The sequence below is a fragment of the Bos grunniens genome, chromosome 27 (genome assembly GCF_055505025.1).
Source record: "Bos grunniens cultivar Pamir isolate PY7600 chromosome 27, Bosgru_T2T1.0, whole genome shotgun sequence".
Taxonomy (NCBI): domain Eukaryota; kingdom Metazoa; phylum Chordata; class Mammalia; order Artiodactyla; family Bovidae; genus Bos; species Bos grunniens.
In genome coordinates this window covers 30,807,048-30,833,621 of record NC_141191.1, presented here as the reverse complement: position 1 = coordinate 30,833,621, position 26,574 = coordinate 30,807,048, and the positions used below count along the sequence as shown (strand labels likewise).

The 26,574-nt window shown below is 44.0% G+C and overlaps 1 protein-coding gene and 1 pseudogene across 6 annotated transcripts in view; one reads left to right on the top strand and one right to left on the bottom strand.

Annotated features, from left to right (window-relative positions):
- Positions 1-26,574, top strand: part of POFUT3 (protein O-fucosyltransferase 3) — a 150,579-nt gene that overhangs the window by 53,056 nt on the left and 70,949 nt on the right. For all 6 annotated transcript variants that reach the window (XM_086379638.1, XM_086379642.1, XM_086379639.1 and 3 more), the window contains one exon: positions 22,192-23,027. In XM_086379638.1, coding sequence (XP_086235764.1) covers positions 22,192-23,027 — 836 coding nt within the window. The remainder of the gene's footprint in view (positions 1-22,191; positions 23,028-26,574) is intronic.
- LOC147343727 (PC4 and SFRS1-interacting protein pseudogene) lies at positions 9,362-10,951 on the bottom strand (annotated as a pseudogene).

Below are 26,574 nucleotides of genomic sequence, written 5' to 3'. Positions count from 1 at the left end.
TCAGAATGGAGACCACCTCCTGAGCAAAAGCCACCTCGTGCATTTTCATTAGATTAGGTTCCCATGGTCGGAATTGTCTCTGTTTATGTTGGGCTGCCCTAATGCATTGTTCAGAAGGCACTACCCCGCCTCCTTTGCTGTTGTGCCCCGGGTCTTCTAGTCTTCTGATGAGTTCATGGTTATAACAACAGCAAAACACTGCAGAAGGGGAGAACGGTGGCCATGCTTTTCTTTCGATATTTCCAGAGAAGGAATCTGTACAATTTCCTGTAATGGAGGGCTGCACAAGCTCTGAGTGAATTTCGAGTTTATTTTTCACAGGGACTGGGGCAACGGGCTGCTGCCTTAGCTTCCTGTAAGTGTAGAGTTGAGAGTGACCATGGATCTTCGACCTTCCTCAAGCTTCAGGGAGCTCTCCAACAGCACCCCTAAAAGATGTTGCTCCAGTCTGTCCTGCATCCAGATGGAAGATCTGGCTCTTCCTTTTTTTTTTTTTTTGGCTCCACCACGCAGCATGTGGGATCTTAGTTCCCCCACCAGGGAGCGCACTTGCACCCTCTGCAGCGGAAGCGCGGGGTCTTAACTGCTGGACTGCCGGGGAAGTCCCTCGCGTACTTGCACCCTCTGCAGCGGAAGCGCGGGGTCTTAACTGCTGGACTGCCAGGAAGTCCCTCACTCTTATTTTTAAAATCAACTCATGTCATTATACACTACCGTGTGTAAAACAAGTAGCTGGTGGGAAGCTGCTATATATAGCTCCGTGATGGCCTGGGTTGGGGGGATGGGGGTGGTTAGGAGAGAGGTCCAAGAGGGAGGGGATTTATGTATCCACAGAGCTGAGTAGCTTGATTGTACAGCAGAAACCAACACTACATTGTATAGCAGTTATACTCCAATAATAAAGTAGAAATAAAATAAACTCTTGGAAGGTTAAGTTTACATATAACAAATGCACACATTTTAAGTCAGCAGTTGGTTGCAACTTATAGTTAAGATATAGACCATTTACCCACTCCAGAAAATTCCCCTGTGCCTTTGTAAGCCAGTCTGCCCTACTCCCCCTTCTCTGCTATCCCTCTGGTCTGATTTCTAGCACCATCGATTCTGGTTTTGCTCATTTAGAGACTGTGGACTGTCTTTTGTCTGGCTTCTGTCTCAAAGCATATATCTGAGACTCCTCTCGCTTCCAATCAAAAAGAGATGAAACTTGGGACTCTCCTGGCCGTCCGGTGATAAAGACTTCGCCTTCCAGCATACGGGGTGCGGGTTCGATCCCTGGCCGCAGAGCTAAGATCCCACGTGCCTTGCACCCAAGAACCAAAACAGAAACAGAAGCAGTCTTGTAACAAATTCAGTCAAGACTTGAAAAGAAGCAATGAGACTGTGATTTGTAGCCCACACTGTAGACGTATCTGACTGGCAATAAGACTCCTGCCTGCGGCTATTGAGGGCCTGGACATTGTTTTCTTTGATGGGGTATGGCCTGGGGGGGTGACTGACTGTCCCGAGTTCCTGGGGCTCAGGTAGTTCTTAGGGTACCGGATTTTCACTGGTAAAACTGGAGATACCCCAGGCAAGCTGGGATGAGTGGCTCACCCTCGCTTCTGTACTAGAGACGGTGAAGAACGTTAGGCCGCCAGGGGAGTGAGCGTCTAAACAACAGACGGAGGACAAGAAAAAGGGACATGTTAGGTTTCTTCACCTTGAGTCTCAGCTCCAAGGACCCGGCTCCCGAAGGACCCTCTTCGAGCCTTGCAGTTGGAGGTTTTGCTGGCTTTGTGTCACTTACCCGGTTTCAACTGATTTTTTAAAATTTTGTTTATTTTTAAAATTTTTCATTGGAGGATAACTGCTTTACAATGTTGTGTTAGTTTCTGCCATACAACAACATGAATCAGCCGTAAGTATATACATATATCCCCTCCCTCTTGAGCCTCCCCCCCCACCCCCACCCCCATCCCACCCCTCTAGGTCATCACAGAGCCCTGAACTCAACTGATTTTTGTAAAAAAATATTTTTTATAGTTTAGTTCCTTATTTTATTAAGGACGTGTTATGTTTCATTACTTTTCTACTTTCCAGAATACTCCTTTAAGAGCTCCAGCACTGCCAGCATTTAATACTTTTCAATGTAATCAAAAATTGTGAAGCCCTATTGAAAGCATGAAGATTAACATTAAAATAATAATTATTATTATTATTTCAAGGTGCTTGGTTTGATGCGCTCCAGCTTGATTATTTTGATGTGTTTAATTTTAAAAATCCAACCACTTTTTCGACTGAGTTACAAGGCTCTGCCCTAAGGTGGCTTCTCTGAGGATGTGTGCCAATCTCTCGTTTATATCTGTAGTAATTCATTCACTGGATGTTAGCTGTTCACTTGTTGATGGTCAAGGAAGCTGTAATCTGCCTGCTTTCCTTTGGGGGCAGATGAAATTCCTGGCAGTTGACTGAGTCACATAATTTCCAACATAAATTCTGAAACATAATGCTCTTGTAAGCATGCTGGATTCCAACGGAAATCTTTCGAAAGTAGCACTGGGGTGAGGTGGCGGTTCTGGGCTGTGATTTGGGAGCCTTTATGTGCTATACAGAATTTGTGAGGCTTTTTAATGCTTCTCTTCAGAGAGGTGTCTCATTTTTTGCCTTAAAAAAAAAGGAAAGAAAGAAAAGAACCCTTTTGGCTCTGCTGTGCAGCATGTGGGATCTTATTTCCCTGACCAGGGATCAAACCCTTGTTCCCTGCCTTGGAAGCTCAGAGTCCTAACCGCTGGACCACCAGGAAAGTCCTGCCTTTAATTGTTTTGGTTTTTAAAATGTACACAATTAAGGCATGAACAAATCACTGATGCAATTTAAACAATAAATATAGTGAGTGAAAACATTCAACCTTACTTTCTCAATCCCTTCTCCAGTTAGATTTTCCTTCTAGAATTTTTGAATTCAGCCTGTAGTTTTGTCTGTTTTTTTTTCTTAAACTGAATCATACCATAGATATATATTGGTTTTTTTTCCATTTAAACATGTGTTTTAAAGATTTTTTTTCATATTAGACTATATCAGTTTACTTCATTATGTCTAAAGTTATGTTGATTCAGTAGTATGGCAGTACCTACATTTACTTAATCATTCTCCTGTCCATGGTTATTTAGGTTGCTGTTTTTCTGTTACATTACCACAAACATACATCTGTCTTTGCCTATATGTACTCTTACTTCTCTAGATATTTGATAATGGAGTTATTGTGTCAATGGATAAATTAAATTGAATTTTGGTACACACTGCCAAATGGGCCTCAACAAGGCTGCACCAATTTCCCCTCAAAGTTTAAATTCTTTTAACATGTGAAAATTTTGAAACAAAATGAAAATGGATAATTAAATTTTGCAAGCTCAAACAGCAAATTGAGAATTTGCTCTGTTTTCAATAAAATCTTATTTATTGCTTACTTATACATCTGATTTGTATAAAGCTCAGAAAAGACTTTAGACACTTGGTTTATTGATTTAACTTGCCAGTTATAATTTCATGGACTTTGCATGAGCTCAGAATTAGAATGAGTTTTAATGATTTTCCATGACTGACTGCTAAGATGTTTCATTAGAATAAACACTAATGAAAATGTGGTCAGCATGGAATTCTCTAGAACTCTACCTGTGGAGAAGGAAATGGCAACCCACTCATGTATGCTTGCCAGGATAATCCCATGGACAGAGGAGCCTTGTGTCATAGCCTGGTGCTACAGTCCATGGGGTCACAGAGAGTCGCACACCACTGAGCCACTGGACATGCACGCATGACCTCCGCCTGAAAGATCTCCTGTATGGAAACTCAGCTAAGAGTCTGGTTCTTTAGTATTTCCTTACGATCCCAATGTGTTTATTTTTGGCTGTGCTGGGTCTTTGTTGCTTGGAGGGCTTTCCCCAGTTGTGGTGAGTGGGGTACTCTCTAATAATTGTGGTGGTTTCTCCTGTGGAGCACTGGCTCGAGGCATACAGACCAGGCAGTTGCCGCTTATGGGCTCTAGAGCTGGGGCTCGGTAGTTGGGGTGCACGTGCTTAGTTACATGAGGCATGTGGAATCTTCCCGGACCAGGGGGTTGAACCTGTGTCCCCGGCACTGGCAGGCAGACCGCCATCCACTGTACCAGACTAGGGAAGTCCACTATTCCATGCTTAATTTTTATAACTCACTAATCTTTTCTCACATCATTGGCTCTGTCAGTTTTTTGCTTTTTGCAAAGAGTTAATAACTGGATGCTAAAGTGGCATGAAGACTTCGTTATTATTATTTTTTTTGTAATGAGCAGTAGTATCAGTACTCTACCATGAAGTATTGTCGTAAGTAATTAAAATAAAATTGCTCTACTTGTCAGAGCAAATGAGGCGGGAGAAAAGTCCTAAGATGATGTAGTGATTTTTCTCATCATTTCATCTCTTTCTCCCTAACTTAATATATCCGTTTATGTTTAAAGAAACCTGTTGACCTCTTTGGGTGGAGATGCAGGTCATGAAATCAGACATCTAGGATTGTGAACTGAAATTCTTGTTTGCTTGTGATGGCACTGATATATTAATTATTTGCCAATGACACTTGTAGGAAAGATTTCTTTTTTAGAATTCTCAGTGGTTCCACATTTGAGCTCTATTCCCTTGACACATGCTTGTCGTTAACACCCTGTTTCTTTTTTTAAAAAAATCACTTATTTATTTATTTTTGGCTGTGCTGAGTCTTTGTGCGGGTTTTCTCTAGTTGCAGCGAGCGGGGGCTGCTCTATAGTTGCAGCGTGTGGGTTTCTCATTGTGGTGGCTTCTTTCGTTGCCGAGCACAGGCTCTCAAGTTTGGCCTTCAGTAGTTGTAGTGCACAGGCTCAGTTGCCTTGCAGCACGTGGGATCTTCCTGGATCAGGGATCGAACCCCTGTCCCCTGCATTGGCAAACAGATTCTTTTTTTTTTTTTTTTTAGTATATGTGCTGCCGAAGCGAGCACGGCAAACAGATTCTTAACCACTGGACCACCAGGAAAAGTCCCAACATCCCATTTTTACTTTTACTTCTTTCTTAACTGCCTCTTCTTGCCCAAATAAGCTTTTGCAAAATAAGACCAAAATGTATTTATATTTATTTCCCAAATATCGTTGAGTACCTGCTATATCCAAGATACTATGTTAGGTTCCACAGCAAAGATGAAATAAGACACGGGTCCTCGAAAGCCCCTCTGTCTGCTGGGGGTCTGTACAGGTGCCCACATAATTATAGTTGAGTGTGAGAAATGCTGTAGTTCAGGCTTATGCAGAAGACCACGAGATAACTGAATATGGAACGATGAAATGAGGAGCAAGGCAGTTTGGAAAACTCATCTTTCAGATGTGTCCTCCTCCTCAGGTCCGCTGGCAGTAGCAATTTAGCCTTTTTTAGAAAAAGAACAGAAGGAGCATTGTTCTTTTTCAAATTTAACATCTCTGAAATCAGCATGTATTTTGCCTTTCTGTGGTTCAGTCGCTCAGTCGTGTCCGACTCTTTGCGGCCCCACAGACTGCAGCACACCAGATGTCCCTGTGCTTCACCATCTCCCGGAGTCTGCTCAAACTCATGCCCATTGAATTGGTGGCGCCATCTGACCATCTCATCCTCTGTCACCCTGTTCTCTCCCTGCCTTCAGTCTTTCCCAGCATCAGGGTTTTTCCCAGTGAGTCAGCTCTGCGCATCAGGTGGCCATGTGCATTTCTAGTCTTCCTTCAGTCACTGTCCATGGAGCATCACCAGTGATGCAGCTGAGACTCTCTGTGTGGGCATGAATTGGGCTGTCCTTCTGTCTGGCACGAGGGGACCACTGCAGCTGGGGGATGTTTCCATCCCCAAACCAGTGAAGGGCCATTTGAGGAAAATATGAGTCAAGGTGGTGTCAGAAACCTTTCTTTGACGGCTTCTTGTCACACCGAGAAAGCATCGGCATCAAAAGTTGGGAATGGGTGTCAGTGGTTTGGGAGAAAAATCTTGGAGACAGTACTGGAGCACTTTTTTAAGCAGTCTGTATTGCCAGCAACCTTTTTTTCTTTTTAATGGAGTTGTATTTGACTTACAGTGTTGTATTAGGATTGCCAGCAGTCTTAACAGCACAGAACAAAATAGTGTGTTCAAAAAGAGACATCAGAGATTGGAAAGTGATTCAGAAGAGCTGGACTCTGTAAAAGTGTGTTAGATACTTAAACAAATTTTCTCCTCTATATTTCTCACAATATTAACAGGAGTGATAAGTGATAAAAAATGTATGAGAAAATCTGAAAGAGTTCTTTCAGTAAGTATAAATAAAAATTCTCAGTATGTGGAAGCATTGTATCAACAGTTTAATTGGGAATATTTTTCTTTTCTTTATTTTTGGCACACCTTGTGGCAGGCGGATCAGGGATCAAACCCATGCCTCCCTGCAGTGGAGGAGCAGAGTCTTAACCGTTGGCCCTGTGGTTTTTCTTAGTGACACAAAAAATAATAGTACATCATATAATTTATTTTTCCTGGATTCGATTCAATTAAATGTGACTGCCTTCCTTCCTTCCCTGGTTCCTCCCATCCATCCTTCCATTTAAAAAAAAACGCACGTGTGCGCACATGTGAGTATGTGTGTGTATGTGTGTGCGTGTGTGCTCAGTTGTGTCCAACTCTTTTCGACCCCATGGACTGTAGCCTGCCATGTTCCTCTGTCCGTGCATTTCTCCAGGCAAGAATACTGAGTGGGTTGCCATTTCCTTCTCTAGAGGATCTTCCCGAGACAGAGATCAAACCCACGTCTCCTGCATTGGCAGGCAGATTCTTTACTGCTAGTGCCACCTGGGGAGCCCTTTTTAAAAAATGTGGAACATAAAAGAAACACAGGAGAGGGATCTAGGTGCCTAAGGGATGAGGAGGAAGATACTCTTTCTTACATAATGTTTTGTTCACTTCATTTTAATTTTTATGAAAGCCATGCTGCTGCTGCTGCTAAGTCGCTTCAGTTGTGTCCGACTCTGTGCGACCCCATAGACGGCAGCCCACCAGGCTCCCCCATCCCTGGGATTCTCCAGGCAAGAACACTGGAGTGGGTTGCCATTTCCTTCTCCAATGCATGGAAGTGAAAGTGAAAGTGAAGTCGCTCAGTCGTGTCCGACTTCTAGCGACCCCATGAACTGCAGCCCACCAGGCTCCTCTGTCCATGGGATTTTCCAGGCAAGAGTACTGGAGTGGGGTGCCATACATACTCCAAATTTAGACAGCGAATAGCTATCTCCTGATGTTACCACTTAAGACTTTTATCTGACTCCTTTGGTTGCTATCGCCAGATCTCTAAGTATTATAATATAGTGCATGCATGCTCAGTCACTCAGTTGTGTCTGGCTCTTTGAGACCCCATGTTCCTCTGTCCATGGAATTTTCCAGGCAAAACTACTGGAGTAGGTTGCCATTTCCTCCTCCAGGGGATCTTCCTGGCCCAGGGATGGAACCTGCATCTCCCAGACCTCCTGCATTGGCAGGCAGATTCTTTACCACTGAGCCACGTGAGAAGCCTAAGTAACACAGGAATATTACTATTTCATAATTTTTCAGCGTTAGGCATTAACTTCTGACTCTATCTTGGAAGATCAGGATTTATTCTTTTACCTTTTGTTGCTCAACACACACATACACACTCACTCCCCTTTTAGAATCCTTGCCTTCCACTTTTATTATTGTATTTGATAGATCAACACTCACCATGCATTATATGGCCACCCAAATGATATTCATGGATGAATCAGTACACTGATTACTTTTCTTGTTTACCCCGAGTTAATAATTAGATTTTTTTTAATTGCTTGATTTTTTTTGATAGAAAAATTCTTTAATCAAAACAAGTTTTCATGTTGACAACTTATGGCTTAACTAGAATAAATTTGTCCAAGTTTAAATTATGTTAGAATCAAACAGAGTTCCCTCAAAACAGTGGGTCCTAGTTCCATTGTAAGACCTCTCAAAAGCAAAATTCCAATTACTGAAATGATTCCAAGTTTTCATAAAGATGAAAAACAATTACCCCAGAGGTCAAAGCATGCAATGCATGTCACACACAAACACTGGTATTAAGCCTTTTCCCCTGTATTCCTAGTTTTCAAACATGAGAAGCATCTTTTAAGCTACTGCAAACCAGCAACTGACCTAGTATTCAGAATATCTTAGAAATGCTGTTTGTTAAGGTTGTTCTTAAATTTTGTGTTAACCTTGGTTCACTCTCATTCAGTCCATATACATGAATATACAGACAACTTCTTTACTTTTGTCTACTGCCTCGGAGTAACTAGCTTTTTGCAATCCTGTCACATGTATGTGTTAGAAATAAAAATTCCCTTCCCATACAGCCATGTTTTCAAATATGTTAGTTTCCTTATATAGTATTTATATTTATTTACTGCAAAAAGCATTATGGATTGCATTTTTTCCAATTTAAAAAATACTTAATGACTTCTTTAATGAGTGGGACTTTTTAAAAAATTCAGAAACTTGAGACATTTCTCAAAAATAAACTTTTATCATCTAGTTTTCAGTTTCAGCTCCTACTACCTGTAAAGGATCTTAAATGGTTGAACCCTAAAAGCCAAATTCATTCCTACATACACCACTGCTTACTGCAGGAAACTCATGTGACTTTCACTGAATTCTCAGGCATGAAACTAAATCACCTTCAGAAGTTAACATGAGTTTTGCACCTCCTAGAACTGTCAGTTCAATGTCAGTTGGGTATCTAGCTGTCATACAAAAAGACATACAGACTGCACATTGTTAGAAAGCAGCAGGATAATGTAGCACAAGGTAGACTGAGATTGAAATCAACTTTGGATAAAAGAAAGGAGGGTGTGAGTACTTGATAGAAGTAACATTTTATCAACCATAAAAATGCTTAAATTATACAAAACCCACAACAGTGAAAAGACAGCCTGGTAAATCTAAGATTTGTAAAAACTATGCACAAAACCCACAGTATCTGAGAAAAGAGGAAAGGTTTATACAAGTAGCAGTTTTAAAAATGTAACTTTTTTCTACTATCAATTACACATTAACATACACACACTAAATGAAAATATACTACAACCAATGTCTGGAAGAGCAGTTTAACATTTCCTAAATGAACTTCCCCTCACATTCACTGTATAATGTAGCTGTTAATATTGCACACGTACAATTAGCAATGTTTAGTCACTTTTAAACAAAGATAAGGAGATTACTCCCTCAAAACAAGTTTCAAACATCAAAACCTATGCTTATAAAAATTTAAAACTTTCAGCAGTCTAAATATTTCAAATGAAAACCATTGCAAACTTCTCAAATATTCTCTATATTCCAGGTATGTCAACCTAGTTTTCTAGTTTAGAGACTTTCAGAGATACTGCAGTCTCTCTCTTCCCTGGATGGCTTTTTCTTCCTGCCCGCCTCGGTTGTCTTTGCTTTCTTCATTGTTAGCTCCATCGTGTTGTGGCTGATTACTGTCTTGAGCATCCAATCCTCCATTTAGACCCTTTGAACCTGTTTGTTCCTTTTCTAGCTTTTTATTTGGCCCTTTCTTCCCCTGATCCTCGGTTTTATTTGCTTCCTCATGCTGTCTTTGTTCAGCAAGAGATCTGTTCAGCACTTGTGTGATCACAGAATCTTCTTCACCAACCAAAACATGTTCTTAAACTTGTTATACAACATTGCAGACTTTTCCATGATAACCTAACTTTGAATTGCCGTACTTTGAAAAAAGCATTATCATGTCTGTGTTTTTGAGCTTGTTGCATTGTGTGATCTGAAGTGAAGCCAGTTCATCCAAGGCCTCCGTACATCTGTTGACATCAAGATTATCAATTTTGAGTGAATTGTTAATTTCAGCATGTATCCTTTGAAGTGGAGAATCCATGGATGTTTCTCGCTTCTTCTCTACTTTCTTAACTTCTGGCTTCTTTCCTTCATCTCTTTTATGTTACTCAGTTTCCATTTGCTATTCTTGCTTGCGTTTTCTATCGCGGCTTCTTTCTCCTGTTGTCCTTTGAGCATATTCCCTCTATGAGCAGTGTCAAAGTTTCCCCCACCTTTTCTCTTCACCTTCTTGATCATCTCCTTCCTCTTCAGAATCAGAGGTTGATGTAACCCCTGTTTTGGCTAAATCTTTCCTTTTTGATTCAACTTGCTTTTCCCCCTCTTTTTTAAATCTCTTTTCTTGGCTTTTCTTCTTCCTTCTGGCCTTCTTCATCCTTTTTAAGCTGTATTTTAGGTTGTTTTTCCTCTTGCCCCTTTTTCTTGCTTTTGTCTTCTTCAGTTATCATGTCTCTCTCTGAAGGACAGGGCTGTTTTGCCACTTGGGGTCTGCGTCTTGGTTTTGGAATCTCGACCTCTGTAGCTGGAGGTTGTCCTCTTTGACTCACTTTTAGATCAGCAGATGCTGTTGCTGTAGTCACTACTCCGGCCTCAGTTTCTACTTGATTTTCTGGCTTTCTCTTCCTCCCTCACCCCGCAGCTTTTGCAGTGGTTATGTCAATTGCTTTCATAACATTCATTGCTGGCTTTTTCTTCATGTTCAGTGTCTTCCTGTGAAAACACTTGTTTCTTTTTCTTCAACATCAGATGACGGATTTGACACTTTAGCTGATGCCTGTTGACTTGAAAATTTCACTTTCAGATTGTTATCCATCTCCCATAAACTCTTCATTAAAGCCTTTTCATTCATTTGGTTTGCTGTACTTTGCCTTATTTCCTGAGTAAGGAAATACATCCTTTGGGATGTATGCAGTCTCATGAGTTGCAAAAAAGAAAATCGGTGGTTTGTTTGTAGGGTGGTTTTACAGCTCGGTCAGGAACTTCATCTACTCGAGCTGGCCAGTGAGGATAGCCTTTCACCTTGGCAAAGATGAGGTCCCCAGGTTTGAAGTCGCGAGTCATGTTTCAGCGGCAAGGCCGAGGGTCCGAAGCCCAGGAGGTGCGGCGGCGCGGACCGCAAGGGGATCCGGGAAGGCGGACCGGGGCCGGGGCGGCGGCAGAATGCGGGGAGGATGCCTCGGGGTGCCGGCCGCGCCTGCCTGCGTCCACGCAAGCCACCCGTGCCACCGGCTGCTGCAGAGGCGTCTCAACGGCTCCGAATAGCAACCGCCGCTGCCGCTGCCCTGCTTGATTTTTTAAAAAATGTAATTAGCAGAAATTCAGCTTTCAACTGTCTGACCGGTCAGAAGTAAATATTCCTTTTTTTCTCCTGCCCTAGCTGTTTGCCTTTGTATTATTCTATGTTGAATTTGGATGGCATCACCGACTCGATGGACATGACTTTGAGCAAGCTATGGGAGTTGGTGATGGACAGGCAAGTCTGGCATTGCAGTCCATGCGGTGGCAAAGAGTCGTACACAACTGAGCGACTGAACTGAACTGAATGTTGAATTATGCCTTCCCTGGTGGCTCAGTGGTAAAGAATCCATCTGCCAATGCAGGAGACCCGTCTGCCAATCCTGGATTAGGAAGGTCCCCTGAAGTAGGAAATGGCAATTTACTCCAGTGTACTTGCCTGGAAATCCCATGGACAGAGGAGCCTGGCGTGTTGCAGTCCATGGGGTCACAGAAGAGTCAGACACAACTGAATGACTAAGCAACAAGAAATGTTGAATTAGAGCTAATGGTTTAATACTTACATTTATAATCATAAGATACCCGAGACCTATTTGGTTCATGTTTGAAGCCACAGAGTTTCTAACTTAATGTCTTCCAAGTAGGAGGGTTCAGTGAAACCTTGCTCTTTTAGGAGTGGCTGGGTTTCTCTGAGTTAGTGGTGGTGTCTCCTGTCCCCAGGTGTATTGCCTTCAATAGTGGGGTTCAGAATGTGGGGCAAAGAAGCATCTGAATGTGGGTTTAATATTAGAGAGTAAATGCTCACGTGCCTTGAGAGAGACCACAAACCCTAACCAGGGCCATGAAAGTTTCCTGTTGAGTGGAACTTTCTGGAACTTGTCAAAGTGGCTGTGCTAACAAGCCCTGGTGACACCAGCTCCTGTCTCCCCAGGCGGAGGGCAGTGCTTTGGCTGCACTGCACAGTGTTATTTCTGCTCCGGTTTCTCCTTGGTCTTCACAGCACTTAATCCTCACTTCTTCTAGTTATTACTGGGAAAGACACTGAATTTCTTTTTTTCACTTAGATTTAGAAACTGTCCAGTACTTAAATTGGCTGTTAAGCTTATTGCAGACAGCTGGGGCAGGGAGGTAGCGATTGTAATAGTTTATCTCAAAAACTAAAAGTTGTTTGAGCTTTATGATTTAATCCAAGGCAGGAAATGAGAACAAACTCAGTGAGGTCACTGGAAGTTTAGCTACAGCTGAGATGATTAACAGTAGGTGTGATTTATGAGCTATTGCTGTCTCCCACAATAACCATATTTTGCTCATTGTTTCATTAGCTTTTATATCTTTTGGCCATACAAGTGATCATTTCTGATGGGTAAAGGCTCTTTAATAAAATCTTTTATTTTATTAAAGCAACACGAAAGTCTTTATCTTTTTTTAGATTGTGCCAGAAATACAGCAAAGATGATTTGTAATTTGTGATAAAACTTAGAATATGGTCAGGTAGAGTTTCCTGGAAGACCTTCACTTCTACCTCATCATTCTTTGTACTACCTAGGTCATCAGTAAGCCTGGAGTGCTGCCGTCCACGGGGTTGCAAAGAGTTGGACACGACTGAGTGACTAAACTGACCTGAGGTCATCAGTATTCTGTATATTTTTATTAGCAACTCAGAGAGACACTTTTCAACATACCTGGATGAAGAATGTGCTTTTGATTTCCAGTAATTTGAGGGTTCCTTTCTTAAAGGGAGTCTCATCTTCTGATTTTATATTTTCTCTCCTTAAATAGAAGGCTTGCATTTTTTCTGCCTCCACGTCCTCACCGGATGGAATAAGAGATTAAACAGAAAGGTTGTTTTCTTAGAAAATGGAAAGCGGAAGCCTGGGAAGTGGTAACAAGGGGGTAGAATTATGAAGAAAGATAGCATTTTTAGAAAAATCAGGAGAAAGAAACCAAGAGAAAACTCAGAACAAAACTTGGAATAAAAATTGTAATCAGATAGAAATCTCAAGTTTTGGAAACGGGCTTATGTATTAATCATAGTCTGAAAGGAATAAAGATTATCTTAGGTATTTCAAACAATAGGAATTTATTACAGGAGTTGATTACAGAGGGATTGAAGGATCAGTAGAGTACAAGAAGAGAGAGGAAGACTGTGTAACCTGTGTAACTGCACAGAACCTTGGGTCCATTTTGGGTGGAAATTGTTTAAAAAATGGCAAAATCTTCCACGTACATGATGTTTTGTTCCTCATAGGGATTCCAAGGAAAAATGAGCATAAAAAGCTATTTATTGGTCCGTCTTGTCAAAGCTTGAGGAACTGCTCAGATCTCTGGGGCTGTACACTGGGCAGTAGCTCCTGGGTATTCTGGAGTCCTGTGTTGGAGCTAAGATTCCAAATATCTGTGATGTCGTTTCTGTAGCTTTATCCTTGGCCTTTTAAAGTGTGTCATGTGCCAAAGGTTATGATAACTCCAATTCTGTGCACCTGAGATCTATTTTTAAAAAAATGAAGCGTTATGCTCAGAGGTAGAACTCCTGGCTTACTGTAAGAGCTTTAAACCAACCTTGGTGATGACGTTGATGGAGAAAAAGAAGACCCGTAAAGGAACGGGTTTCAGAGCAAGATGGCTAATTTAGTCAGAGCCCCGTACTTTGTGATTGTCTCTGGACTCCCCAAGCAGAATTTTTCTGAATGCTGCTAGATATCTGGTCGAAGCTTAGGGGAACAGTCTGGATACAGTATAAATTTAGGATCCATCAGTAACTAGATTGAGTTAAAAACCTCAGTGGAGATGGAACAACAGTAGTTATGTAGGCCTGTTTTAGAATAAATCATTGAAAAAGGAGTCATTTTTAAGGAAAAGTGCTAAAGGGAAGTGATCACCCCTCCAGTCGCTCCTCTTCCTCCCCGACCGTATTGGGCATCACTGTTCACAAGTTTTCAGTCCAACTTTGTATCCTTGCGGAAGACTGGGTTCAGTCCCTGGGTTGGGAAGATCCCCTGGAGAAGGGAAAGGCTACCCACTCCAGTATTCTGGCCTGGAGAATTCCATGGATGGTGTAGTCCATGGGGTAGCAAAGAGTCGGACGCCACTGAACGACTTTCACTTTCACTTTGTATCTTTGGTTTAAGGAATAGAAAAGGTACATCAGGCGTCTGTGTAGTTCAGAGCTTGAATTCCGACCTCCCAGTAACCGTGTTTGAAGAGGATCATATGCACCATGAATTTGGATACTGGAATGTTTATACTTGCTCAGGAAGAGTCTGTGTGGTCTTCCTTCAGCTGTTCCCCTTCATGTGGGGAGAAGAGTCCACAGACCAAGGTCACTTGCTCACCTGTGCCCACAGAGCCCATGCTTCCTGGCTGAGGCATCACACTACACACACCAGAATCCCAGAATTCCTTGCCCCCAAGGCGAAGGTGGAGCCCACTTCCAGACCTTGCACTGGGCAGTTCTCTGCTTTATCCTTCCAAGATCAAACTGGGCTGCTAGTATGCACTCCTGGGCTTGATAGATGGCCGGGGGTGACTGCAAACATGTGGAGTGTAAAAGAAAAATTTCAGAGACTTCCCTGGCGGTCCAGCAGTTAAGACTCCCTGCTTCCAATGCAGAGGGTTTGATCCCCAGGTTTGGGAACTAACATCCCACATGCTGGACAGCACAGCCAAAAAGAAAAAGAAAAATTCTACACTAGACATTTGTTAAAAACAGCAAGGAAGATTTTACTGGAGTTACTGTAGTAGAAGAGAGAGACTTCGATATAGAACTGAGCTCAACTCCAAGTCCAGCAAAGACAGCTGGGGACTGAGAGCCAGCAAGAATGAGGAGTCAACGGAGAGCAAATGACTAAGAGGACATCAAAGGCAGGAAAGTTCTTGCTAAACTGGCATAACAGGATTCTTGCTAAAGGCAGACTAGCCGTTGGATTGAGAAACTTGTTCAGACATTGAGGGTCGAGGGTCGGGGTGGGGGGGTGTGTCTCACTAAACCAACAAGCAGGATTCTTTGCTGAAACTGGGTTCTGTGGGCCAAGGGGGGCTGCTCGCCAAGCTTGAAGAGTGATGAAAAGAGCGCTCGTGGTGGAACTTGGCCTTGCAGGTTGAGGTCAATTTTCGGTGTCGATGTTTGCAAGATCCCCAGAGTGTGGGACAGAGCCAGGGTGGAAGGAAAGGGGTCCAGGCACCACTGCCTGCTAGTCTGAAACTCGGAGGAGCCTGAGAGTCCTGAACTTGAACCTGGCCTTCGGCTGCAGTTTCCTTTGAGGGACTTGAAAGGTGGGGCAGAGGTGTTTTGGTGGGGGCTCTTTTAACCAGGGAAAAACCTTACAGACGACACACTCAGGTGCTTTCTGAGGGGGCTGGTCAGTGGAGGACAGAGAGGGAGAGACCCTGAGGAGGGAGAGCAAATGGGTGTTTCATTTGTGGTGTCCTGAATTCTCCAAGCCAGGCTTCAGCAATACGTGAACCGTGAACTTCCAGATGTTCAAGCTGGTTTTAGAAAAGGCAGAGGAACCAGAGATCAAATTGCCAACATCCGCTGGATCATCGAAAAAGCAAGAGAGTTCCAGAAAAACATCTATTTCTGCTTTATTGACTATGCCACAGCCTTTGACTGTGTGGATCACAATAAACTGTGGAAAATTCTGAAAGAGATGGGAATACCAGACCACCTGACCTGCCTCTTGAGAAACCTATATGCAGGTCAGGAAGCAACAGTTAGAACTGGACATGGAACAACAGACTGGTTCCAAATAGGAAAAAGAGTGCATCAAGGCTGTATATTGTCACCCTGCTTATTTAACTTATATGCAGAGTACATCATGAGAAACGCTGGACTGGAAGAAGCACAAGCTGGAATCAAGATTGCCAGGAGAAATACCAATCACCTCAGATATGCAGATGACACCACCCTTATGGAAGAAAGTGAAGAAGAACTAAAAAGCCTCTTGATGAAAGTGAAAGTGGAGAGTGAAAAAGTTGGTTTAAAGCTCAAGATTCAGAAAACGAAGATCATGGCATCTGGTCCCATCACTTCATGGGAAATAGATGGGGAAACAGTGGAAACAGTGTCAGACTTTATTTTTGGTGGGGCTCCAAAATCACTGCAGATGGTGACTGCAGCCATGAAATTAAAAGATGCTTACTCCTTGGAAGGAGAGTTATGACCAACCTAGATAGCATATTCAAAAGCAGAGACATTACTTTGCCAACAAAGGTCCGTCTAGTCAAGGCTATGGTTTTTCCAATGGTCATGTATGGATGTGAGAGTTGGACTGTGAAGAAGGCTGAGCGCCGAAGAATTGATGCTTTTGAGCTGTGGTGTTGGAGAAGACTTTTGAGAGTCCCTTGGACTGCAAGGAGATCCAACCAGTCCATTCTGAAGGAGATCAGCCCTGGGATTTCTTTGGAAGGAATGATGCTAAAGCTGAAATTCCAGTACTTTGGCCACCTCCTGCGAAGAGTTGGCTCATTGGAAAAGACTCTGATGCTGGGAGGGATTGGGGGCAGGAGGAGAAGGGGACGACAGAGGATGAGATGGCTGGATGGCATCACTGACTCGATGGACGTGAATCTGGGTGAACTCTGGGAGTTGGTGATGGACAGGGAGGCCTGGCGTGCTGCGATTCATGGGGTCACAAAGAGTCGGACATGACTGAGCAACTGAACTGAACTGAACTGAGTGAATGGAGGGCAAGGTCTGAGCGAGTAGGTGAGGGTGAGTCAGCAAGTGAGAAAGAGTCGTCTCCCTTCTCCTCTTGTCATGTCCTGCCAAGCCCCAAAGAGAATCGTGGTTTGTAGTAGAGAAAGATGTTCATTTTGAATAGATATTATCCATGTTTGGTGTGAACTATGGCTTTGCTTGATTTAAACGAAAATCATGAGTTGTGTGTGTATGGTAAAGGTAGAAGACAAAACATTTAATAGCCTGTTAGATTGATTTATAGCCTTGAAATATTCAGGCATATGGCGGGTGGGACTCTGCACTCTTGCCTCTGGCCCTGTGCTGTTAGGAAGGGGACTGCAAACTTATTGACTGGCCTGCAGCACCGGTTCTGTTCAGGGTGGTCTGAGAGATTTCCATGCTTAGAGGTAGAATGCACAGATGCCTAGCTGAACGTGTATCATCAAGAGAGGTCCCTAAGCCCTGGGCGTGTTAGGAACTGGGCTGGGCAGCAGGAGGTGAACAGCAGGGTGGCGAGTGAAGCTTCCTCTGTATTTACAGCCACTCCCCATCATTTGCATTATCACCTCCTGTCTGCTCAGCTACTGTGAACTGCGCATGTGAGGGCCCTAGGTCATGCACTCCTGAACAGGATCATCCCCAAACCACCCCCCTTCCCCAATCCATGGAGAAATTGTCTTCCAGAAAACTAGTCCCTGCCCAGCGGTCAGTATCTTCCAGGAAACCAGTTTTGCCCAGTGTCAAAAACATTGGGGACTGCTGGGCTACATGATGTAGAATTGATGTAACGGTCAGGTAAGCAGACTCATAAAGAGAGATGGCAGGAGAAGAGAGGAGAATATGGGTCTGGAAGTCAGGACCTCTCCCAGAGTCCCTCTGAAGTGGTGAGAGCCAGGCTGTCTGCAGAAGTGTGTGTGCGGTATTTTTAGGTAACCCTCAGAAACTTACAGAAAATAAACAATCTGATGGGCCATGTGGGTAAGTCTAGAAAATTCATGTGACATGAATTAGCCATGGACTATGCAGATAATATTATCAAAGAGCCCCTTGGCCTAAATTGTTTTCCTCTGCAATTTTAGATCCTTCTATTGGAGTTTTTTGCAGGATCACATTTTACGGGCCATACCATTTTACAGTAGAGGTCCTTTTTTTAAAAACAGGTGACCTTTGGGGGACATTGTGTGGGAACATTTCTTTTTTCTGAGTTAAGGCATGCCTCTTCCCAAGCGGACTGGGTGTAAGCTGGGTCATATTTCTGTGAGTGTCTTGGGACTGCCAAGAGTCGGTTATTCAACAGCATCAGCATTGTAGTGGGGCCAGTGGTCTCTCTGGTCCTTTGCCATTAGCCAGTCTGAAAATTCTGGTCCCCACCAGGGATCTTTAACTTCAGATACACAACTCAAACCAAACTTTCTTCATAGAGTGGGGTTAGTAACATGTGTTGCCTCCTGCTTTTCCCAGTTTGTGTGGGAATAATAAGAGTATATGGCCCTGAAGAAGAAAGAGAGCACATAAACATTTCATAAAGGATGGTCACTCGGCTTCTCTGCCTTTGCAGATTCAGTCCCCATCATCAGCATCCTAGCACCATTTGGATTTGACTATGGATTTGACTATTCTAGGGACCTCAGATAAGAGGAATCACACAGTATTTTTTTTTTTTTTTTGGTAACTGACTTACATCACTGAACTCAGCACAACGTCCCCAAGGTTCGTCCGTGCTGTGGCGGGTGTCCGCCTCCCCTTCCTGTCTGAGGCTGAAGCACCATTTGCCAGCATGAATTGTATTCCTTTTCTGCTTCTCGTTGTGATTTCCTTTACAGGGGGCACTTTAGTGCTGAAGATCTGTTTGTCAGCTAATAAAGGGATGAATGAATTAGTCAGTATTCAGGAAACACAAAATAACCCAGAGAAAAGGAAGTTTGAATCTGAAGTTGTTACCTGTAAGAGCCAGTGAACATGGCTGTACAAAACTGAACCAGTCACATGCAAGTTAGTCACATTTGTATAGATTTATCATGGATCAATTGATTTTCTTTTCTTTAAATACCCCAGTTCTGACTCTTGTTACAGTGGGCGTTGCCCTGGCATCAGAGAGAGCTAAATAACTCAGCTGTTTCCTGACCCACATCCAGTACATGTGTGCCTGCTAAGTTGCTTCAGTCATATCTGACTCCGGTGACTCCATGGACTGTAACCTGCCAGGCTCCTCTGTCCATAGGATTCTCCAGGAAAGAATACTGGAGTGGGTTGCCATGCCCTCCTCCAGCGGATCTTCCCTACCCAGGGATCGAACCTGAGTCTCTTATGCTTCCTGCATTGGCAGGCAGGTTCTTTACCACTAGCACCACCTGGGGAGCCGAACCCACATCCAAGTACCTTTGAGAAATTGCTCAATACTGTCACTCGCATCGTCGGTTGTAATATCCTCAGAGAAGTATTTTAGGTTTGTTATGGTTGTAACTTAAGAATTCTAGAGTGTTTACAACGATAAGCTGTAAGTTTAGGGGAGGAGCTTGCTGGGCAAGATGACATATATTTTTTAATCTTCCTCAGAGAATTGTAGTTAGGAAGAATCTGATTAAAAAAAAAAAAACACAACTTACTTCAATGTGGTGTGTGTGTGTGGTATAATGCAAGGTATAATGAGCCTGGAAGCCCTCACCTCCTAGTTAAAATGAATGAAAAGCTCATTATAACTGGTTCCGGTTTCATAAGAATAAGTCTCATTCTTACTACCAACACACAGACTTCGATATTGGCTGTGACGAGGTCTCAACGTGTTTCCTTCCTCTTGTACTTTATAGATGCCACAAGCAGCGATGAGAGTCAGGCCCCTCCATGCTCTGAAGCACTCGTTGTGCCCTCTGCTTCCTCGCTCTGCAGTTTGGATCTTTGCCATGGTGACTGCAGGGTGAGGCGATTAAGAGTCACCCGTGTGCCAGGTCCCAGCAGCGGACGGTCCCTGGTGTCTGAGTCCCTCACTCAGAGCACTTGTGCCAGATCATTAACGCTAGACCCGCTTTCATCTTAACCATATCGCCTCCAGCCTCTAATTGTACATCTGGATCCCTGCCCTCTGTGCCTATGGATTAGAGTCTGGATCTTCCTCTCCCAGGAAAATGCCCTTGATTTTCTGCTCTGCCTTTTGTGGAAGCTTTATGTTCTAACTCAAATTTATGGGCTCAGTGCCCATCATTGGCCACTTGACCGACTTAGAACCTTTGTGAGCAGCTGCCAGTTCATTGCAGTAAATTGCCTTTCTTCTCAAGCTCTCTTTCGTGTCCGATGTTTGTCTGTTACCCATTGCTGACCATCCGGCTCTACGTGCCATTACGGTTCAGGCGTGTGTGAGTATTCTCTTTATTTATTTATTTGCATCGGGTCTTAGTCGTGTCACGTGGACTCCTCTCTAGTTGTGGTGCTTGGGCTCAGTAGTTGCAGCAAGGGCTCAGTTGCCCTGCTGCCTGTGGGATCTTACTTCCCCAACCAGGGATGGATCTGAGTGCCCTGCACTGGAAGGTGGATTCTTAACCACTGGACCACCAGGGAAGTCCCCCGAGTATTCTTTTTGCTTCTAAAGGACTTGTGTAGTAAATGCCAAGAAAACCAAGATATGACCATTTTTTGATGGTGGTCTTTCATTCCTCCTCATTGAGAATAAAAGCCTGTTATCAAGACAGTAACACATAACCCTCAGCAGTTTCTCTGGGGCTCAGTATACGTTGTCCAGCATAAACTTCTTTGATCTTTAATTGTTTAAAAGCCTCTCTTGATTAATTGATTTCTCACTGATGTACTGTTTGTACCAAAGAGTATGTGTTTATTTGAGAGGGTGTGCACTGGCATTACATAGTTTATTTTTATGAATTCTACCAGAGAATAGGTCTCATTTTTCTGGAAGAATTTATTTGGTGTGTTTTTTCCCCAGTGGATGCTAGAAGATGGATTTTGTGTGTGTGTGTGTGTATACCATTTTCTTGCATTAAAAAAAAATCAAGTCACTGGGCCAAAACATCACCAGTGTCTGGAACACCTTAGAAATTGTGTTATGTATTGTGATATTGTCTTAATTCTTCTTTCTCAGTTATGGAAGTTACTTCTTCCTGATTGGGTCTCCACCCACAGTCAGGAAACAATGGTTTACCACATCCATCATTTCTGTCTGCACATTATCGTGTTTCAAAGTTTTCCCCCAATTAATCCTCTGGAAGCTAAAATCACTCACAGTTATAATCCTGTTATGCCCTTTATTTCATGATGTGCTTGTTATTTCACGTCCATCCTTCAGCAATCTGTAGCATAGTGCTGTTATCAGCTCTTCAGTCTTTAAAAGCCTCTTATCTACCATTTTGACTAAGACTGATTCACTGCACTTTGTTGAAAATTGATCATTTTGGATTTAAAAAAAAACCTATCCCGTGTATTTGTTCTGGCTACTTTTGCATAATTTCCTTTTTTTTTCTTTTCCATTTAATCAATCTGCCAAACTGGTTTGCTTTCCCCTTTTCGGCTTCCTTTTTCTTTTCTAAGAATGGTCTCTCTCTTCATTTCTCCTTCCCTCTTTGGGTAATGCCTCTGGAAAGAAAAAGCCAGTTGCAGGAGGCAATGGAATAAATTCTTTAGAACCAGGCTAGACACTTACTCCCATTTCTCTTTTCATAAAATGAGAGGGAGGGTCCCTTTCCTTGGTGACCCTCCCTATAAGCAGTTTCTAGGAAAAGACTGACGCTGGGAGGGATTGGGGGCAGGAGGAAAAGGGGACGGCAGAGGATGAGATGGCTGGATGGCATCACCGACTCAATGGACATGAGTTTGAGTGAACTCCGGGAGATGGTGATGGACAGGGAGGCCTGGCGTGCTATGATTCATGGGGTCCCAAAGAGTTGGACACGACTAAGTGACTTAACTGAACTGAGGTTGAAAGCTTCATGATTCTCACTGTTGGGCATTTACAAAACTATTTATTTATGTATTTATTTTTGGCTGTGCTGGGTCTTTGTTGCTATGTGTGGGCTTTTCTCTGGTTGCAGTGAGCATAGGCTACTCTGTAGTTGGGATGTGTGGGCTTCTCATTGCAGTGGCTTCTCTTGTCGGGGTGCACAGGCTCTGGGGCACTGGGGCTTCAGGAGTTGTGGCTCCCAGGTTCTAGAGCTCAGGCTCAGTATTTGTGGCGTGTGGGTTACATGCTTCACGCCATGTGGGATCTTTCCGGACCAGGGATGGATCCCATGTCCCATGCATGGGCAGGTGGGGATTCTTATCCACTGCACCACTAGGGAAGTCTAACTGCCAGGCATTTTGCAGGCACTGTGACAGGCTTCTTATTTATAGCCTCAAGCTCTTCCCAGGTGGACTCAAACTGAAACACCAGAGTTCTTTTGGACATACTAACATTGTCTTTTTTTCTCCTAGGTACTGACTTTAGCATAGATAGCTTACCTCTGCCTCGGAAAGCCCATCACGACTGGGCCCTTTTTCACGAAGAGTCTCCAAAAAATAATTATAAGCTCTTTCACCAGCCAGTCATCACCTTGTTCAACTACACCGCCACCTTCAGCCGGCACTCCCACCTGCCACTAACCACCCAGTACTTGGAGGGCACGGAAGTCCTGACGTCACTCCGATACCTGGTCCCCTTGCGGTCCAAAAACCACCTCCGGAAGAGCCTCGCCCCGCTGGTGTATGTACAGTCCGACTGTGACCCGCCCTCAGACAGGGACAGTTATGTTCGAGAGCTGATGACATACATTGAGGTCGATTCCTACGGCGAGTGTCTGCGAAACAAACCTCTCCCTCCACAGTTGAGCAACCCGGCCTCGATGGACGCCGATGGCTTTTACAGGATCCTCGCCCAGTATAAGTTTATCCTGGCTTTTGAGAATGCGGTGTGCAACGACTACATCACTGAGAAGCTCTGGAGACCTCTGAAACTGGGGGTCGTCCCTGTGTATTACGGATCCCCCAGCATCGCAGACTGGCTTCCAAGCAATAGAAGTGCTATCTTGGTATCAGAATTTTCTCACCCTAGAGAGCTGGCGAGCTACATCAGAGCGCTGGATCAGGATGACAGACGCTACCAGGCCTACATAGAATGGAAGCTGAAGGGCGAGATCTCGAATCAGCGACTTCTCACCGCGCTCAGGGAACGGAAGTGGGGGGTGCAGGACGTTAAGCAGGACAACTACATCGACGCGTTTGAGTGTATGGTGTGCACCAAGGTGTGGGATAACATTAGGCTCCGGGAGAAGGTAAGCAGGTCCAGGTTTGGCAGAGAGGTGCTGGGCTGGCCGTCTTGACGTTCTCTGCTGCTCCCCATTCTTCTGTTGCAGCTGCCCCATCGCTGGTCCTCACTCTTATCAGAGAGGCCAGGCTCTGCAGGAAGGATGGATATTTCATTTCTATTTGAGGACTGCCATGAAGTTTACTGGTCTGTCCTGAAGGCTTTAAATTCTTCTTTATTGTTTCTTCTGGAGGTTACCACACTACAGGTGCTGGGCAGTGATGCACGGAAGCTGCAGGGGAGGCATGAAGGCCAAAAAAATTAAAAAAATGGCAAGTTCTGAATCTCATCCACATTTTCAGTCCTTCAGCCCAGTGGTCCCCAGTCTTTTTGCACCAGAGACCAGTTTCATGGAAGACAATTTTTCCATGGACCAGGGGGCAGCGAGGAGAATGTTTTGGGAAGACTCAAGTGCATTATATTTATCGTGCACTTTATTGCAATTATTATTGCATTGTAATATATAATGAAATAATCATACGACTCAGCATAATGCAGAACCAGGGGGAGCCATGAGCTTGTTTTCCTGCAACTGGAAAACATCTCAGGGTGACAGGAGACAGTGGCAGCCACTCCACAGGGCTAGCAGCGCTGCTTCAGCTCCACCTCAGATCATCAGCATTAGATTCTTATAAGGAGCACCCAGCCTAGATCCCTCGAAGGTGCAGTTCGCAGTAGGGTTCGCGCTCCTATGAGAATCTCACGCCAGTTGAGTTGGTCTAGTCTGGTGCCGAATCGCTTCCGTTGTGTCCGGCCCTTTGTGACCCTGTGGGCCATAGGCCAGGCTCCCCTGTCCGTGGGATTCTCCAGGCAAGATCACTGGAGTGGGTTGCTGTGCCTGCCTCCAGGGGATCTTTCTGACCCAGGGATCACACCCGTGTCTCCTGCATTGGCAAGCAGGTTCTTTACCACTAGCGCCACCTCAAGAGCTGACCTAAATTTGGGTTTGCAGAACTTCTCTGGTAATCCAATGTTTAAGACTCTGCCTTCCATTACAGAGGTGAAAATTCCATCCCTGGTCAGGGAACTGAGACCCCACATGCCACGGGGTGTGGCCAAAAAAAAAGAGAGGTTTGTGTTGTTACTGTTATGTTTAGTGCTCTACAGCTTCAAATTATTCCAGTATTTATAATTACAATAATCAATAATTAAATATTATCAGTATTAACTATGAAAGTTACCTGTGCTTACAGTGGGACCTGGCACTAGTTGCTTTCCTCAGCCTTTCTGCCCCACCCTCAGCTTTTGGCAGGTCCTGTATTGCCGGGTCACAGAGGAGGTCTCCCTGCTCTTGCCCCTCCATCGGCAGTAAACTGCTGTGGCTTGTTGCTCAGCGACGGGCTCGCGGTGTGGGCAGGGTAGGTTCTTTGTTTTCTTGGCAGCATCAGGCTTAGGCAGGTTTTTGCATTCCTGGAACTCAGGAGTGAAGCTTTCTCAGTGTTCTTGCCTCTCCTTCAAGCCAGACTCTGCCTTGTATCTGTGGTTGGTTTGGATGGAAGAGAGTTCTGTGTCCCTTCAGGGGTGGGTGACCTCTGGTATCCTGGTGGGATCCTAGGTCCGGATTCATTTCCAGCCTCCACCCAGACCATGAGACAGGTGAATTTTGCATGGGGGAGGGGTAGATTTTTCATCCCTTGGATCTGAAGATAAAAGGTTTGCTCCAGCTTCTTCAGTGTTGTAAGACTTTTTCTCTTTGTAAGGGAAGGTTCTGGGGAGATGGAAGGGGCTTCCTGACATTTCCTTCTCTGCCCCGGGCCAAAGAAGGAGGCTGTTTCCAGTGTTCTACCCTGGCCCCAGTCTTCTTCCTGGGCATCTGATGGAGGTACATGGAAAAAGCTTTGGGGACTTCCCTGGTGGTTCAGTGGTTAAAAATCTGCCTTGCAATGCCAAGGATGTGGGTTCAATCCCTGGTCTGGGAACTAAGATCTCACATTCTGTGGAGCAACTAAGCCTATGTGCCCCAATTACTGAGCCTGCATACAACTAAGACCCAATGTTGCCAAATAAATAATAAATATTTTTTTAAAAAAGAAGAGCTTTTGAGTGAGTTTGACCTCTTTTTTGGTGTAACCCACCTAGATAGCATATTGAAAAGCAGAGACATTACTTTGCCAACAAAGGTCAGTCTAGTCAAGACTATGGTTTTTCCAGTGGTCATGTATGGATGTGAGAGTTGGACTGTGAAGAAGGCTGAGCACTGCAGAATTGATGCTTTTGAACTGTGGTGTTGGAGAAGACTCTTGAGAGTCCCTTGGACTGCAAGGAGATCCAGCCAGTCCATTCTGAAGGAGATCAGCCCTGGGATTTCTTTGGAAGGAATGATGCTAAAGCTGAAACTCCAGTACTTTGGCCACCTCATGCGAAGAGTTGACTCATTGGAAAAGACTTTGATGCTGGGAGGGATTGGAGGCAGGAGGAGAAGGGGACAACAGAGGATGAGATGGCTGGATGGCATCACTGATTCGATGGACGTGAGTCTGAGTGAACTCCAGGAGTTGGTGATGGACAGGGAGGCCTGGCGTGCTGTGATTCATGGGGTCGCAAAGAGTTGGACATGACTCAGCGACTGAACTGAACTGAGCTATTCTAAACTAACATGATAGCCCATACCTATAAGGATTTGTTAAAATTTTAGTTGATTTCTTGTTACCTACTTTGTGGTAGCCTCCTCCTTCACCTGTGTTCTGCAAAAGGTGAAATTGAGCCTGTGTCCGTCTTTCCTGAGATGAACACGTCACTTTGGGGTTCAGTTCACTTGGTTGTTGTTTGGTCTCGGTTCCCTGACGAACTCAAGAAGAGTTATGAATTTGTAGATAATCTGACTTTTTCCTTATTGTTAAAGTAGGAGCCATATTCTCCTTGGAAGCAAACTATTTATTAATTGTAGTTTAGGAACAGCTTGTTTTTCTAACCAGGACTTCAGCTGGAAAGGCAATTTGGGATGCTGAAAGTTAGTTACTACGAAACGTGTCATAACCATTTCATGGGACACACTTTCTTCAGGTCACACTGTGAGACATTTCTGGAAGAACACTAGAGCTAAAAGAGTCCATTTCACAAGATTCTTTTCTCTATGATGTCACCTTAAATGGGACTTTATTCTACAGCATTGGAAGGACTCTCAAGTGGGCAGGCAGGGAAAGAGGGTATTACTACTGACTTTCTCATGTAGACAGTTACGCAAGGTTAGGGTTGGGAAGGCCACTGAAGATTGTGTGGTCAGTACAGATGAAACTGGTGTTTCAAATATCACAACCAAGTCATCTGCTAATTTATGTTACATTTCCAGGGCTGGTGATTTCACCATTTTTTAGGGTAGCAAATCTTATCTTTTGTTAAATTTCTACAGTTATACCGGTCTTTGTATTGAACCAAGACTTCCCCTTCTGTGGTTCTTTCTTAGCTACCCACTTCAAACTCTAATGCGGTGAGATACAGCTTTGATTATGTGACCATCAGTCAGGAAAGATGAAAAATGGCCTTTCCAAAGCTGTTTTGTAGTAATCGATTGGGGT